At 40.0% G+C, this 18,763-nt stretch overlaps 1 protein-coding gene and 1 pseudogene across 3 annotated transcripts in view; both read left to right on the plus strand.

Annotated features, from left to right (window-relative positions):
- Positions 1-18,763, plus strand: part of aadac (arylacetamide deacetylase) — a 44,050-nt gene that overhangs the window by 19,685 nt on the left and 5,602 nt on the right. Inside the window, exons 2-5 of one of the 3 annotated variants that reach the window (XM_068316832.1) lie at positions 13,688-14,748; positions 16,080-16,308; positions 17,206-17,275; positions 18,520-18,691. In XM_068316832.1, the coding sequence (XP_068172933.1) occupies positions 14,608-14,748; positions 16,080-16,308; positions 17,206-17,275; positions 18,520-18,691 (612 nt within the window). In that variant the 5' untranslated portion in view covers positions 13,688-14,607. The remainder of the gene's footprint in view (positions 1-13,687; positions 14,749-16,079; positions 16,309-17,205; positions 17,276-18,519; positions 18,692-18,763) is intronic. The other 2 variants (XM_068316833.1, XM_068316834.1) reach the window with 2 other exon arrangements.
- LOC137597876 (U2 spliceosomal RNA) lies at positions 316-519 on the plus strand (annotated as a pseudogene).

The raw sequence follows: 18,763 nt of genomic DNA on the forward strand, positions 1-18,763 counted from the left end.
TCATATTTGACATCATAGTTTAGTGATTGTTCTTATTTCTATGTTTCTCAACATCCATGTCACATTTGTTCTGCTTGAGAATCTGAGTTACTTCACACAACAATATACTGTATTTCGGTACATGTGGAGTAAAGATGGGCAATATGCTATTTTATTAATGTCATTCAATGACATTCATAACCGCATGACATAAGATACATGACTGTAAACTTCAGTGTAATCTGGAAATATCTGATTACCAGACATTTTTACAAATGTTTACAGGAATAGGATGTAAATTTAACTGCAAACAGCAGTGCATGATTGGAAGATAAAATGGCTTTTCTTCCTTTTGGCTATGACCAAGTGTTATTCTCAATTTAAATCGTTTTTTAAAAAGAAAAGACATAGGCAAAAATTTTAAAAGGGTCACTATACGTTAAACTGAGTTTTGGAACAGGGAGATGGAATAGGGGCTTGCTCCATCCACTCCATGCATCAACCTCATATTGTACCTCCAGGATTTTTGTTTTAGGGTAGCAGCAGCCCAGTCCACAAGTACTTGGTTCAGGGACTGGAGGGTGGCAGGTTCAAGACCAGCCTGAAGTATGGAGTGTGAAGTGTGGAATGTGGGAGAAGTGCTAGTTCACCTCCCGAGCACTGCCAAGGTGCCCTTCGGCAAGGCACTGAACCCACAAGCTGCTCTTAGGGTGCTGCCACATGGTTGTCCTTCACGTCACCATCTCTCCCTTCATTGCATGTCTACAGGCCCTTGTGCCTTTTGTATGTGTGTGCGTGTGTGTATGTATGTGTCACTAGCCACTCAGCCTTCTAAGACATACGCCCAGAGCTGTATTGATATTCTCTACTATAAAACATGGGTCTATATTATGATCATCCATATGTCCTCAAGACTCGATAAACAGAATCAAAAAAATTTTTCACATGAAGATGTGCATCTCGTAATTGGTTCGTCTATTCATACACCTTGAGTACATTTTATCTGCAGACAACATTCTAGTTCTTCCAAATTGTCATGAAAAAAAAAAACCTAGTAAACTTCCAGGCAAATAAGTATTTTTAATCTCTTATTATTTTTTTATGTATTTGTTATGATGTGTTTTATTTGTGATCTTTTTAATCATTCAGTAGGGTTGGCCTTTCATAATAGCATCTATGGGTAAATGTGTAAATTCTAGCTTATGTTGTAAAGCTGATCATGAACTGATAACCAAAAACTTCTAACATACAGTATTATAGAGTTATTTCACCAACCGTTGTTCATACTGTGCAAATGACTTCTGGTATCATTGTGTTTGGTGATAACTGAAGAAAGTCTCATGAAATCAGGTGAAAGGCCAACATTCCTTATGACAGAAATGTTGCATAGTGGACTACTGATAAAGAGCTTATGAACTGTTGTTTGTTACACCCAGTCCCATGATCACGAGACACAATGTGAAAACAGTAAACCTCAATCAGTAGCACACTCTAGGTAGTCACATGCATATACATGTATGTGCTAGTTAGTGTGTACAGACCCTGAAAACACAATCACACACAAGGGGCCTGTGCGCATGCAGTGGGAGGTAGAGTGGCAGGCAGCTCCTGCTGGGTGCACCCAAATGAGCAACTTGTAAGGGGGTATGGCGCCTTGCTCGGGGGCACTTTGTCAGTGCTCCGGAGGTGAGCTGACACCTCCCACTTCCCAATGCTCCAAGATCGTACCGCCGATCTTGGAGCATTGGACGACCCGCTCTACAGCCTGCTCTACCACTGAGCCACTGCCTCCCCACTGCTGCCCCAACATATCTGATTGCCTTGCTTGAATTAAAAAGCACTGAGGACAGTGGCTTTATTTCAACATCAATCATCTTTTTATAAAAATATTTTTGATGTGAATTTATCTCCAGCAAATTTTGTAGAGTAGAACTACTACCTCTTAGGAGGAGGAAGTTTAGGCAGTTGGAGTACATCCAGTGCATCTTTTGGTTTCTGGGTATAATATTTGCATTTTCCCACTTCAATATTTGTATATGTGATGTGACACTGGAATGTTTCCAGGTCCCGGGGGGAGCTGGAAAGTTGCCTGAGAGCATCTAGAATGGCATGGACAAAGTTTTTGCTTGGGGGGGGGGGGTTCTAAAAAATTGACAGGTGGACCAGCAGAGGAGCAGATGGATGGTGTACAGTACTATGGAGTTGTACTAATGCAAATGACATGTAAAAACCATTATTTCAAAAGTTTTCACTTTAACAGCCAGCAAAGCATACATATGCAAAGGCTTATTGTAAAAATAATTTTACAACAGCATTTATTTCATAAAATTAATCACTGGTAGTTTACACTAGTTTGTTAGACTGGAGCAGTTGGGTGGAGTGTTTATTTTTACTAATGCAAATGACGTGTTAAAGGCGTTATGAAAGGCTTATTCTAAACATTATTTTACAAATATATTTATTTCATGAAATTAATTATATAGTTCACACAAGTTTGGCATGCTGGATTGCAAAGCCTAATGGGCAGTACATGGCCAGCGGGCCATTTGCCCATGCCTGGTCTAGAATAAGCTGTTTTCTCAACTACATCAAAGACTACACAGGGGACAGATTTTTGGTATACTTAACTAGTTTAACATGTTTTGGCGTCATTTTTAACATGGCCTTTGCCATCTTGCTCATGCAGTGTATACTGGGAGTCTTCCATAAAGAAACTACTTCTTGTATGGAACTGACCCAATCAAGATTGACATTTTCTCTCTCAGTTTGCTTTCGAACGAACAGTTAAGATCTACAGTAATTGTGTGACCACTGTACAAGATGTGCTTCTCTGAGTTGGTTTATAGACAGTTTGTGCACAATTTCTTTTGTTGTTCAAATAATATACAATCAGCTGCTTGGATCGGGTGTCTCCACCTATACAAGACGGTTGTTGTTGTGGTCTTTTGTTGTGAGGTGTCATGAGGATGGAAGCTAAACTGTCAAATTCTATCGCAAACTCTTGAAAATTGCTTACAATCATGAAAGTAATATTTAATTTATGGACAGCTCCACAGAATATTCCTGTGGCTGGCTGACATTTACATGCTCCCATAACCCTTCAAAGCCTGATTCATGAAGTAATTGCCAGAAAAATCTAATTTTTGGAAAAATAAGGTCTAATGAAACCTTCTTATCAGGGAGCTTGGGGCCTCCCCGATCTGAACATAAATGTTGTTCTGTTATCATACTACTGTGCTAGTCACAGTTTGTACATAACAAACACCTTATTCAGCCACAGGGATGTGATAAGTGCACATGGCACCAGGACAACCTAGGCCGGAGGTTGATGATCGACTTAATTTTCGTATCATCAGACCTCCCACTGCGTGTATCGGAGAGACGGGCAGAGCTGTCAACCGATCACCACCTGGTGGGGAGCTAGATCCGCTGGCAGAGCCGGGGGCCAGACAGACTCGGCAGCCCCACATGTGTTTTGACAGAAGCTGGCAGAAGCCTCTGTCAGTGAGGTCTTCAGCTCTCACCTCTGGGAGAGCTTCTCTCATATCTCGCAGAAGGCTGGGGACATTGAGACAGAGTGGACCATGTTCTCCACCTCCATTGTCGAAGTGGCTGCTCAGAGCTGTGGTCACAAGGTCTCTGGTGCCTGTCGAGGCGGTGACCCCCGAACCCGATGGTGGACAGTAAGGAATGCCCTCAAGCTGAAGAAGGAGTCCTATCAAACTTGTTGAATTGCACTACTCCGGAGGCAGCTAACAGGTACAGGAAGGCCAGGCGTACTGCAGCTTGAGTAGTCACGCAGACAAAAACTCTGGGAGGAGTTCGGGGAGGTCATGGTGGAGGACTGTCAGTCGGCATCAAAGAAATTCTGGCAAACCATTCAACGCCTCAGGATGGGAAAGTGGTGTACAGCCAACACTGTTTACAGTAGAGGCTGAGAGCTGCTGACCCCGACTGAGGATATTGTTGGGCGGTGGAAAGAATACTTTGAGGATCTCCTCAATCCCGCTACCATGTCTTACACAGAGGAAGCAGTGCCTGAGGTCTAAGAGGCAGACTCGTCCATCACCCAAGCTGAAGTCACCGAGGTGGTTGCCAAAATCCTAGGTGGCAAAGCACCGGGACTGGATGACATTTGCCCTGAGTACCTCAAGTCTCTGGATGTGCAGGGATTGTCATGGTTGACACGTCTCTGTAACATTGCATAACAGTCGGGAGCAGTACCTCTGGATTGGAAGACCGGTGCGTCGGTCCTTCTTTTCAAAAAGTGGGACCCACTATAGTGTGTTCCGACTATAGGGGATCATACTCCTCAGCCTCCCAGGGAAAGCCTAATCCTCCTCTCCAGGGTACTGGAGAGGAGAATTAGACCTATAGTCGAACCGCGGATTCAGGAGGAACAATGCAGTTTTCTTCCCAGTCGCACAACACTGGACCAGCTCTACACTCTTCTTCGAGTGCTCAAGGGTTCGTGGGAGTCTGCTCAACCAGTCCACATGTTTTTTTTGGATCTGGAGAAGGCATTTGATCGTGTTGAGAGCTGTCCAGTCCCTCTATGACCGAAGCCAGAGCTTGGTTCGCATTGCTGGCAGTAAGTCAGACCTGTTCCAGCTGCATGTTGGACTTTGACAGGGTTGCCCTCTATATCACAGGTTCTGTTCATAATCTTTATGGAGAGAATTTCTAGGTGCAGTCAGAATCCTGAGGGAGTCTGGTTTTGGGACCAAAGGATTTCATCTCTGCTTTTTGCAGACGATGTTGTCCTGTTGGCCTCATCAAACCTGGACCTTCAGCGTGCACTGGGATGGTTTGCAGCTGAGGGTGATGCGAGTGGGATAAGGATCAGCACCTCTAAATCTGAGGCAATGGTTCTCGGCCGGAAAAAGGTGTAGTGGCCTCTTCAGGTCAGTGGAGAGTCTTTTCCCCAAATAGAGGAGTTTAAGTATCTTGGGGTCTTGTTCACGATTGAGAAATGGAAGGAGCATGAGATTGACAGACGGATCGGTGCAGCTTCCGCAGTGATGCGGTCGGTGTACAGGTCTGTTGTGGTGAAGGAGCTGAGTCGCAAGACGATCTGCTTTCCTACTCTCACCTATGGCCATGAGCTTTGGGTCATGACTGAAAGGACAAGATCCCGGATATAAGCGGCTGAAATGAGTTTCCTCCTCAGAGTGGCTAGGTGCACCCTTAGAGATAGGGTGAGGAGCTCAGTCACCAGGGAGGAGCTCAGAGTAGAGCCGCTGCTCCTCCACCTCGAGCGGAGCCAGCTGAAGTGGCTCTGGCATCTGTTCCAGATCCCTCCTGGATGCCTCCCTGGGTAGGTGTTCTGGGCATGTCCTACCGGGAGGAGACCTCGGGGAAGGACCTAGGACATGCTGGAGGGAGTATGTCTCTTGGCTGGCCTGGGAACGCATCAGGATCCCCCCGGAGGAGCTGGAGAAGGTGTCTGGGGAGTGGGAAGTATGGGCATCCCTCCTGAAACTGTTACCCCCAGCGACACGGCCGTAGATAAGCCGTTGAGAATGGATGGATGGATAGAACCTTCTGACAAATTTGTCAAAAAAATTGTCTATAAGGAGCTTTAACATGTATAATTATGGCTAAATCGAGATTTTTTTCACATTGAAAATGCAGATACATGTTTCTAATTGTAAATATCAGGGGGGGGGTTGGGAAAAAAAAGTCATATTTGTAATGTAGAAGCATCAAAATCCTGAAAAGTGGAGTGTATCAAATACAGTATGTTACAATTGGATTTAAATGGTACATTGTAGATCTTTAGGAAACAAATGGAGGATTGTGACCACATTTCATATTTGGTTGAGTAATGAATCAGTAATATTTGGTATTGGGTACCCATCACCAATGACAATGAAATACAGTGCCTTGCGAAATTACCCCCCCCCCCCAAAAGAACATGTTGACACTTTGCCTGTTCAGGCTTCAGACTTAAAGATAACAAACTGAAAATATTTTTCAAGAAGAGAGAACAGGGGGGCACTACTTTTGCACATTTTACTTTTAAGTTTTTTATTTGTAAACACAATATTAAATGTTGAATATATATTTGGTTCCACTTCACAATTGTGTGTCACATGTTGATTCTTGAAAAATATTTTCAGTTTGTTATCTTTAAGTTTGAACCCTGAAATGTGGCAAAAATATTAAAAAGTTCTTGGGGTGGCCAATACTTTCGCAAGGCACTGTATATACTGTAGACTTGATAGTTACGTGTTCTGTTACTCTGACCTACCTTGTCTGCTCAGTTCTTTCCCTGCCGCAATCATGCCTCAAGCTGCTGTGACTGTCTCATGTCTGCTGGGATTACGCCATTTGCCACAGCCTTGTGCCGTCCTGTCCTTGGATCTCACCATCTGTTGTTCCTGTAGCCTGCTACAAGAAGTCAATTTTGTCTACTGTCATCTACTTGCCCACCACATACGAGACCTGGGTTTCAATTACTGCTCTGGTGCTTCAAATATTTCAACTCCTCTTGATCCCTTCGTTGAATAAATCATTTGAGCCATGCTTTGCTGAGTTGTCTGCATTTTTGAGTCCGACCTCCGTTCTTAAGTCATCATAGGAATCATCTTCAATGTCCAAGGATCCACAGTGAGGATTACTCACTGCCCTTGGAAAGTAAAAGCTCACCATGTTCTAATGCATATCATTTTACTGGCCTTATTTAAAAAAAAATAAAAATGTTTTGTTCCCAAAGGGCAATTCAAAGCACATAAGGCAGGATTGGTATAAAAATGCAAACGTACAGTGTAAACATTAACAGTTTAAACATAGAAAATAAACATAAATAATAATTAAACAAAAACATTAATACACTGTTTATGTTAAATAATAATTCAAAACCTCGTGAGTTAGCTCAAAAACTAGTTACTTCAAAACCTAGTTAGATTAGAACCTAATTTGTTCAAAACCTAGTTAGTTAGTTTGTTTGCTTGTTAGTTCAAAAACTAGTTAGTTAAAACCTATTTAATTAGTTAGTTCAAAACTTCAAAAACTAGTTAGTTTAACACCTAGTTAGTTTAAAACCTAGTTAGTTCAAAACCCAGTAAGTTAAACTCATAGTTAGTTAGTTAGTTAGTTCAAAACGTGGTGGGTTAGCTCAAAACCTAATTGGTTCAAAACCTAGATAGTGTAGAGCCTAGTTTGTTTAAGACCTAGTGGGTTAGTTAGTAAGTTCAAAAACTAGTTAGTTTAAAACTTAGTTAATTAGTTCAAAAACTAGCCCCGAAGAGGACAAGATTAAATATGAAAACTAACTTTCAAGATGTCTTTGTTAATATGTGATGATTGCTAATAAAACCAATAGTCTCAGTAAAAACTGACTTGGAGATTTCTGACCCTAAATGTTGTGCTCTGGAACACAAATCAGGATCCCAAGGACTGTATTGATATGAACGGTGCATAACGCTTGTTATGAATGATAAATTGTATTGGAAGAGACAAAACACAGGGTTCTTCCCATGCAGCTTTTATTGTGCTTTGAATTAACCAACTACATAATGGGGAGCATATATTGAAGACAACAACCGAGGAGTCGATGAAAGCAGCATGACTTTCCTGTCCCCACTTAAGCGTCTGCATCAAATCATCTAACCATAACCAGAAAGACACTGACTCTATCTGGCCTATCTGCCACTCTTTCTGTCTGTCTCTCTCTTTCTCTCACCCTGTCGATATCTTCCTTGTATTTCGTTTTTATTCTTTTGGGCCTTGGCCCAAAAGAGTCTGGGTCCTGCCCGGAGTTTCTTCCTCAATAACGGAGTTTTTCTCCACTGCTGTCGCTTATGCTTGCTCTGGAGGGTTCAGTTGGATTTTTTTGTCAAAGTACTTTGAAATGTCTGTTGCCATGATTAAGCTCTTTGAAAAAACTTGATTAATTGATTGATTGACTGATTTCAAAACAGCCTTTTGCTGTGAAAGAACCCATTCACTTTGGTGTTGATGATAAAATATTCTAGTTTTTAATCTTTAATCTGAAAAAGCAGCAGTAGAGCCCTGTCTATTTGCCTTTGATGGAACATCCTGTCTGTTTCCCTGTCAAAACTACAAAATCATAATTTTGGGATTATCTAGATTCACCTTGCACAGGTTAATTATGGAATTTTATTTACTGAAATCCTCATAGAACAAATGGCGACAGTACATGTATTGAAAGTGATGGGTGCTGCAGGGAATACAACTAAATGTTAGGTGTGGTGAATCCTTCTGTCAAAGTAAGGAACACATACCCATGTACGTGATTGATACAAATCGATAGCTGAGCAAACATCTTGTCCGTCACCTTTCAAAGTCAACTTTATAAGTCAACTATTATTTTGTCAAATACTTTCCTAAATCAGAGACAAGGTTAATCTTTTTTGGATTAGTCTAGATTATGTGCCTCACCTTTTACCTCACAGTGTGCACAATAGTGGCAGGGTGCAGCACTGAAGATAACTTAAATGTAGTGAAGTGTTTTCTCCAAGCCTTGTCTCCCCTTTCCCGTGTGGTTAATGATAAGTATCCGTGCTGTGATAGAGACAACTATGCGCTTTGTTTATTGAAGTTAGAAAGCAGAGTGTGACGTTCAGTTGTTAGCCTTCTTGTAGCAATTGTATAACTTCTAGATTTGCTATCCCATGAAATGTCCATTGATCTGGCTGTCTGCAGTAATTACCAAAATGTTTGCAGAGGTTTTAACCAAAGCAAAGCAAATTATATGAGGTAAACACAGGTATTAAGAGTTAATAGATATCATGCTCCAGCCTTAACTTGTTTTCACACTAAAAAACCTGCTGGAACCAGTGGCATCAAAGTCAAGTTCATCCTGGGTCACATCAGCATCATGGTTGTCCTGTGTAAACTGTATACCTGTAAATACACAATCTTATAATGTGTGTGTGTGTGTGTGTGTGTGTGTGTGTGTATTTGCATTTGTATTCATACATACATATACACATACATACACATACATACATACATACATACATACATACATACATACATACATACATACATACATACATACATACATACATACATACATACACTCTACACATTCTATTTTTAGTTTTAACAACTTATCTGCTGTGATTATGGGTGATAACCCGAGGACACTGGTTTCACCATCATCTACTGACTCTTCCACATAACTGAATACTTCTTCCCCAAGGTGTGTTATCAGATTTCAAGCCAGATAACTGGCCCAGTCAGAGATAGTATTTCTTGATATGATGACATTTGTAAAAAAAAAATTCTGGTCAACCTACTCTGCCTTAAAAATGCTCCTAAAAACACTTTGAGGCTTTTTCATCCACTGCAATAACTGACTTTCACTGCTTAACCATTTCTATTGAACATATTCTCTTGAGACCAGTATTTCTTTTCATTCTTGGACTGCTTGCTGCTTTTCTTAGTGTCTAAAGTCAGCACATTTGGCTTTGTGTTTGGTGTTGAAGTGCCCCAGAAATTGTATTCAGTGTACACGGTCTTCCTCATAGTTAAGAGCGCTGAGTTATTTTTCTCCATTAAGCATGTATGCACTTTCCCATCTTCATTGAATGTGAGTTAGAATGATGGTCTTTCTGTATGGCCAGGTGATGAAATAGCAACTTTAGCAGTACTCTGTACTCTGCCTGTGATACAGTATCAGCTTGGATAGGCTTCAGCACCATCACCATTCTGCACAACATAAGCAGTTACAGAACAGGGAATTTTCCTTATTCTCTTTGTTTTTCAGAAATGTTAACTAAATATAGAAAAAAGTGTAGAAGAAAGTATATAAGAAGAAAATAATAGAAGAAAGATGTGTACATATCTACATGTACACATCTTTCTTATTAATTAAATGAGCTATTAGGTTGTGCAAGTAGCAGTGTACAATCATGCGTATGCATGCACACACACGAGCACAGGCACGCACGCACGCACGAACGCACGCACACACACACACACACACACACATATACAACCTATATATAAGTATATAATTGAGTTAGCCATCTTTCATGTCTCTAAGCTCAGATAGCTTCACATACCGTGTGTCATTCCCCTTACTCCGTCTCAGCAAGGGTTTTACTAATTAGAGTCACAAACTTTGCCAGTCAAAGTCTGAATTTTAATCATTAAAACTATGTTTTTTATGTACCTTTAAATGTAAATGTCAAAGATGTCCTCACACATAGGATTGAAACGTGTATGTACACTGTATATAATCAAAAACAAGCACAAGCCAGCACACGTACTTTGATGTTTCAAAAAGACTCATTCAAATCCATTTGCACTTCAGCACGGATTGTTCTTCAAACTTTTACATCTGCTTGAACTACACCCACACACAGCAGGGTGTTGTGCAGCCACGTGGCAGAGTACTGCACAGCATGACTCCACATAGATGAATACAGCAACAACATCGGTGCACCCTCAAACACACTCAATTACACACTTACAAAATGCAAAGAGGGAGGAGAGCTCCATAAAACATTTACCAGCCAATGGAGGTGGTCTCCTACAGGGTATATAGAAAAGAGTACATGGAGAAGAAAAAGTGTCTGAAGTGTGATTTTGTATTCAGTTGAGAGATTTAGTATTCTAGCACTCAGCAGTCATCAACCTCAAAGAGGCTTTCACCAATCCTCCCTTATACCTTGGATCCTGCAGATTACATCTCAGTAGAGTATGATGGCTAATGTAGGGAGACACAGACCTACAGGCCAATTACCTATTTTACCTCGACTAGAGGAAAGTTTGAAGAGGTCAGCACAATGACACATGAAGGCATTTTATGTAGGTGGCTGAAATGTCAGCTTCAGGCAAATCTAACTCACAAATCCAGCCATTTTAGTCCTTTTCCTTGATTTGTTCTTTATTCTAAAATGCATCAGCTATAATGTAATCTATATCTTGACATGTCATGAAATGGTCTAGGTGTATTTTGTGTTAAGAAACTTTTAGTTTGCAAACAGATGTACAGTATATGTGATTTGTCAGCACTTTCTGGCTTGAGATATAGGATGAAGTTTTACTTGAAATATTAATAGATGATGCCACTAATGTTAGGAGTTTTGCATCTCTGTAATACATATATGGGTATGGAACTGTATTGTACACATAACTGTAAACAACACAGCATCATGGGAGGTTGAAAGAAAACCTGTTAAGCCCTTTAGCAGAGTTGCCCCACAACTTTATTGACTAAGCAGCCTCCACTGAGGATTGTACTGTAATCATCATTTTTATTATACCTGTTCCAGTCAGTACCCTCATCCAGGTGTCATTTTATCCTTATGGACTTTATAAATAAAACTTGATTGTACTCGGTTGGGTTGTATTGGGTTGTATCGTGATTGCTATAACTTAAATGGCCAGAGTTTTTGCAATAAAAAGAAAGGCATGAAGGATATTTGGGCAAAAGTTAAAAATGAGTTCCAGTTATTGGAAAATTTCAGTCATGCAGAACTCCCTAGGATTTGTTGGACTTTGTGGATCCTGAAGGGACTCCATCATCATCCACCTCACACATTCCTTCTGATGTTCCGCAAGGCTCCATTTTAGACCCGATTGCATATTCTATACACATGCTACATATTTGTCAGACCAAAATATTCTAAAATATAGCTTTGTTGTTGTTGATATAGAAATATGCTTCCTCTTGAGGCCTGCTGTCCTAGGATCCTGGATGTTTTGTTGACATAAATTAAATCTCTCCCCTTATCAACACATGAAATTGCTCTGTTATCTTCAGTTACATCCATTGCCAAAACTCAGTTCCATGCGATCACATCCCCTTTTGGAGTAAAGTACTTGATGCATTCCTCTTCTCAAGTGTGGACATCTCTAACTCCTTCCTTTTACATATAAATCAGAACTCATCTCCAACTGGATCAAAATGCAGCAACTAGAGTTCTCACTGGTATCAAAGATGACATCAAATCACTCTTGACTTTGCTTTTGTATATTGAATATTGACTTATTTTGAATGGATATAAAAACTTTTACTCATCACTTTTAAGGCAGGTCTGGGTCTATCTCCAAGCCCAAGTGACCCGGCATGTGACCTCAGATCCTTTGGTGGGGCCCTTTAGCTGTGCCAAAGTTGAACTTCTAATTAAAATGTGACCATTGTTTGGCCTTGGCCTGAGAATGACCTGTTTGAGCAAATAAGACTTGGAAAATAAGTAACCTCATTTGATTCAACCTGTCAAATTTCTTTCATAATACTTTTTATTCTGTTTGTTCTTTTATTTTACTCGTTTTATGATTTAATTGGCCAAGAGGAATGTCTTGTTATACAGCTTTATTTTTTTTGCTTTATTGCCTTTATTTTATGATGAGATGTTTTCTTTTTTGTTGGTTTTTATTTCTTTACCGTCTTTCTCATCTTTCCTATCTCTTATTTAAAGACAGTAACAGTTCTCAGATCTTTTCCCTGTTGTTTCTATAATATAGATTTATTTTCAGCATTGTTGGATACTTATTTTTAATTTATCATCTCTATCTTGTACTTTTTTGGCCGTATGGCATTGAGTGTCACTACCTCCGACGTTTCCTGTTTTTGTTTGCTGTAATGACATTTAGGTATCTGTCTTATCATTTTCACAATGGCCTATGTTACAGAGAACTGGTGCCACTTGGTTCATTTAAGGCAACCTTACCGGGGTTAAATGCAGGGAAGCTGAGGTGTATATGATTCACGTTGCCCGTCTGACCCTCGCTGTTGCTGATAAAATGCTGATAAGTATCTTTTGACACATATCTTTTTTTGTAAGGCAATGTAATTAGTCTTTCAACAAATTGTTAAACAAAGTAGATAAAAAACAAGGACAAATGCTGTATTTTAAGTGTAAGAATGTTAGGAATTAATCCCTGGTTGTTAGGTGTTGGATTGTTACATAACTGAATGTCACTGCTGATCAGCAAGTATTTACTGTACTTATATAATGGGAATGAACTGGATAAAGCAAAGAAACTCAAAAAGTTAAAAACACAATGACATGATCTGACACTGGACCAAATAAAAATTGATCAGAGTACTGTGACCAATGTTTTTACGATGTGTACTAAGCACGCCAGTGACCAGATTGTATAACAGTTTTTTTGTTTTCCCCTGTAAGTCCTTTGCTTATGAGCAGAACTTGTTTCTAAAGGAAATAGAAATTCAAGGTAATAGAAGAAGTTGATTTTGATCACAGACCTGTGGTGATCATCGCCCAGTTTTAATCTGTGGCAAGCAAAATCAAGCAGGTAACAGTCAGCATTAGTTAATTTGATTTCCATGTATAATTAGGTCATCATGTGGAATTTGTTGGGCCAGGGTCAATCAGTGACTGCAGAGGCTCTGGGTTCATGGACTTGGAAAACACTCCAGATTTACAATCTAATAACAGTACTGCATTCTTTAATTCTTTTTGAATGGAGGATGCACGCTGTATCATTGCATCTGTGATGAGTATTGTGTTATTCAATCAAATTACTGAATTTTGCACTTATTTCAAAATACCACAAACTAACTGAAAAAAAAATGCCTTGAAAGCAAGTCAGTTATTGGAAATTAATGCAAATCTACATTGAAAACTTTTACAGTAAATGATGCCTGAAGCAAATATCTTTTAACTGCGTACAGCATATTATTTTCAAAACATTACAACCAAAAAAATTGAACCACCAGTATCTAACATGTTCCTTGGTACATACTCCAACTCACCATCAGTACAAGAAATGTCGAAATCCATTCAACCTTTATTCAGGAAAACTACAGATGGACGAAGAAGGAGGGCAGAAACTTTACCTCCCTTGCATGGGTAAGATATCTGAAACTTTTTTATGTCTTTATAAATCTGCAGCACTACATGAGTTCCATGTGAAACTTACTTTCTTTCTTTTATTTTTTTCAAAACGCCAGTGAGTGCGAGGACCTCTTGCCCCGTCTCTGTTACCGATAATATAATTAGCCTCGGGTACCCTTCAGCTTCAGCTTTTGAGCTGCCCTCATTTCTTTATGCGTCATCGCTGCCGTGGGGTCCTCGCCTGGTGAAGACACTTGGATATGGCTTCACAGCAGCGCGGGACCGCTTAGCCACACCAGGTGCAGGGCTTTGGAGTAAACGCGTCTTCAAGGAAATAACGTTAGATTCAAAACTTTGATTATGCTTTTTTATTAAGTTTTAACTCTGGAAGAAAACAGACAAAACAAAACAAAAAGGATATGCGCGCTACTGTTTGCTGGGATGTGTATGTGCTTCAGTCGCTGTTTCGGCACTAAATTTTGGTGTGTGCGCGCCAGCGCGCAACCCTCTAGGGACACCTGAGGAATTTGCGCTGCTGGTTTTAGGTGGGACGGTTCTGCCTCGGAAAAAGGGAGCGCGCTCCTCTCACAGTGATATCACTGACATCTAAATTGAATCTGCGGCTCCAGGAGACTGACATGCTTTACAAATTAGCGAAGCAAAGCTCTTAACATGCACGTCGGTAACCATCAAATTACATCAAACGCGCCCTGTCATATTTAGCTGGTCGGAACACTTTTTTTTTTTTTTTTTTTTTTTTTAATCATTCGCGCACTGGAGTGATTTTGCAACAAGCGTAGTTGGAAACCGGGTTTTCTCTGCAGACTGAACTGAATCTTGTACAATGAGTTTAAGAAGCATCATTTTGTTTATCGCTGTCTGCTCTTTTACCGCTTATTATATTTATGAGCCCATCCCTGATGAGATTGAGGAGAGATGGAAACTTATGCTGACCAACTCTTTCTTCAGAAGTCTCAGCCACCTGGTAAGGGAAATGTTTATGTACTTGCAGGATGTTTTGCTTCTTTGGAAATAAATCTCCTTTTGATAAGATTGTAACGCACACGATGCCCGTTTCCTACATGACTTAACCATATGGGCTTCGAATTGACAAACATGTAAACATTTCTTTCTTGTCAATTCTTTCAGAATATATTTACAGGTGATTTATTTCCCCTGGTTGATGTGAATATACACACTGGTTGTACCAGATTATGTCTGATGATAATCCATGTGTGGTACAGTCCTGCTCACCTGTTCTAATAATAGACCCTATTAAGGGAACTCCACTTGTTAATGACTGTTAGATGCCTGTGGTTAACTGCAGTCCTTTGCGGTGCTGCTAATGGGACTTCATTATACACTTCAAACACACAGCTAATGCATGCATATGTATGTATCAGAGGAATAGCAATGAAACACATTCTTCTGATGCATGTTTCCTGCTACAGAATATTATTATAAATTATCTAAATATTATATACTTAGTTCAATTAAATAAAAAAGCTTCAGCAAACATGTAGTATGTAATTATGTATTTCAGGCTACAGATTGAGTGCTGCCCATAACCACACAGTGCTATTCTAAGTGTGTGAAATACTTGTTTAGGAAAATGTAAACTATCACACAGCATTTACAATTACATTATGAAATAAATTATGAATCGTTATCTGCTCCTCTGAGTGAGTATTTAATCCCAGCCTAAGGCTAAGGGCTGAATTTAAGGGATGGCATGCTGAAGATTTGAGTAAGTGAATTTCTTTCTTTTGCTTCAAATCAAATGTATTGTGGTATACTTCTTCAAACTTATGTCAACCATTTGTAAACATGATTTTGACTTTCAATTAGGTTTATGTATGAAAGCAAAGAGACAAAATGTCTGAGTGTTTTCTTTTTTTTTAACCAAATTGCTGAGTGCACTGACAGAATAAGATCTGCTGATGAGCTTGTTGTAGTAGCAGGAAAGGGCATCAGCTGACTCACCTCATGCCAGCCACCGGCTGCCTTTGTCAGCATACACTGCACTGTATCTTTTAAATTATGAGTCATTGTTCTGTAACATCTCATAATCATTTTCAAACTGTTGGCATTTTGGAAACAGTAACTGTCACATGACTATAGCCTCCATTTCTTTCTCTATAACACAGCCACATGGTTTCATATCCTAGCCATTTCCTTTTTGAATATCGTGGTCAAAGACTTTGTTTTTGAAGGATGAACTGGGTTTCCCTGGCTTTACTCTATGCATGAAAGACAGTATTAATACCTTGGTATTCGTGAGCCTCTCTTTATGCCATGCTCTATTTATCTTTCTAGGCAGACCTCAGTGAATTTCTGGGGCTGAAGGACTACATGGGAGTGATGTACTTCATTACTCTGGCTGAAGAAATTGCACCTGTGTCAGACAAGCATGTCAAGGTGACGGAGATGAAGCTGGATGGAGTGGACGTACTGCTTTATGAGCCAAAACAACAGGCTGGTGACCATGATCTCCGGAGGGCCATTATATACTTCCATGGTGGAGGATGGTGTCTCGGGAGCTCAAGTTAGTTAAAAATTTTCTACAAGTTATGATTTGTAACTGTTGTAAGTATCTCTGTGACATGTAAGGCAGTCTTTTATTACGTTAGATGTAAAAGTCAGTTTTATTGATGTGCCAAAGGGCTCTACAACTTTATATCAGCTTCAGATGACAGAGTTAGAACACAACTATAAACAACAAGTTAACTGTCAAACAAAAGTCAGCGCGTTCTTCGTTTCCTGAGGAAATGAATGCTGGCTATTGTTTGAGAAGAAGACAGGGTGAACATAAAGATGTCTGTCTTACTGTGACTGATCTTGTGATGTTTTCAATGGTTCTAACAATTACAATAAGATAGATTTGCTTAACAGTGTTACACCTATGTAGGGTGACATATGATGTCAGGAATATTACGTGACTTTATGTCATCATTGCCACTGGGGGCGGCAGTGACTCAGTTGGTAGAGCGGGTCGTCCAATGATCACAGGATCGGCAGTTCAATTCCCGCTCCCCGCCCCATTTCAGAGTGTGAGCTGACAGTGGGAGGTGTCAGCTCACCTGCTGAGGCGCCCTTCGGCAAGGCGCCGTCCTCTTTTTAAGTCACTCATTAGGGTGCACCACAAAGGGGCTGCCCACCACTCTACCCCCACTTTAATGCATGCTCACAGGCCCCTTGTGTGTGTGTGTGTGTGTGTGTGTGTGTGTGTGTGTGTGTGTGTGTGTGTGTGTTACGTGCCTGTACACACTATAAATATGCATGTGAATAACTGTGTGCTAGAGTTTGCCAACAATTTCCCTAAAGGGATTATTAAAGTATAGTGTATTACATTTCCATTACCTGCTCCTTTGGATTAGATTTTAACTGCATGTTGTTGTCAATGATCTGTTCTGATCGATCTCTGCCTCTTCTGTTTATGCAGGAATGTCTCCATATGATCTGCTGGCCAGAACAATGGTCACTGAGGTAGATGCAGTAGTTTTGTCTGTGGAGTAAGTATTAATACATACATATAAATCACATTTTATGCAGTATTATTCAGTACTGAATCAGCGACTGTGCAAATTCCTCTTCTTTTTCTCTGGCTCTGACTCCGTGTTCATTTCATTTGTGCCTTTCCTCTTCCATTAATCACTGGCGAGATGGAAGTTAGGATGCAGCGGAGTGAAGCTAACAGGTTTTCATTCGGGTCTGGGGAAGCTTTTCCCTGCTGCAGCTACACTCACTGTTGTTCTTTGACACGTCCGGCATTAACTGTCCCACTCAGTGCTTTATGTCCTATGCCAGTGCTCTCTCTCCTTATTCACTTTGGCCTTGTCCAGTCAACAATCATACTAAAACATACTAAAGTACTCAAGTTTGTCAGCGAATGGCAATGTCAAGTAAAGTTGATCTGTGTGTGTGGGTATTGTCTAATTTGGCTCATATAAATTCTTATTTTTAAAAGAGTAATTTCAGCATTTCCAAATTCGGACATCAGTCTAACAACTGGATCAAAACACTTTAAAAGTTACATTAACGGGTTATGGTCCTGTGCGTGTAAACGTGATACAAGAAAAAAAAACAAAACATTGTTATTTGAATATTACAAATGGGTTTGTATTTGTTTGACATTCTGCAGTGGAGTTTCAATAAATGAGATCATTCTGAGATGCTGTCATGCACACCCTGTCATCTTTGTTTGATTTTATTCATTCACTGGAACATTTGTTTTTCATTAGAACTGCAATTAAAACCAAATCAATTTAGATTAATGTGCAATGAACAATGTGTATTGTGATAACTCTGTTCATGCGTATTACCAATCAGGCTTGTCTAAAGTTACCCTGTGTGGAGGTTTTATAACAGACAAATGAGCTGATGTAATGCTCACTGCTGGGTTGATCTTCCACTGCTTGGTGGACCAACTTTTGTAACGTTCATTTATTTAGTTTTATTTACTTCTTTCTTTCTGCAGATATGGCGAAATAAAAGGAGACTGCTAATCTTCTAATAGCTTTTTATAGGAGTGTTAAAAAAGCTAACTTCATGTAGTAAGATTATAATTAAAGTAATTAAAATGGCCCTGTACCAATTCCCTAAATCTGGATGATTGTACAGCCTTTCATGATTTGCATTTTGTCCCTGAAAATGTCATTATGTTGATTTACATTCACAATTCTGTGCATAATCATGGCCATCAAGACCAATATGTATTGATGAACTAATTTTAATAATGCCCTTCCTATTTTTCCAGGTATCGACTTGCCCCTCCTCACCACTTCCCTGTTGCGTATGAGGATGTGTACCGAGTGGTCAAACACTTCCTCCAGAAGGGGGTGCTGGCCCAGTATTCTGTGGACCCAGAGCGTGTTGCTGTTTCTGGAGATAGTGCTGGGGGCAATCTAGCTGCTGCTGTCTCTCAGCAGGTATTGAACCAATGTTTTTTTCTCACAGTTAAAGTCAGGGTGAACATTTCTATTAGTTAAGACACAGTGGGA

The sequence above is a fragment of the Antennarius striatus genome, chromosome 6, assembly GCF_040054535.1.
Source record: "Antennarius striatus isolate MH-2024 chromosome 6, ASM4005453v1, whole genome shotgun sequence".
NCBI lineage: Eukaryota > Metazoa > Chordata > Actinopteri > Lophiiformes > Antennariidae > Antennarius > Antennarius striatus.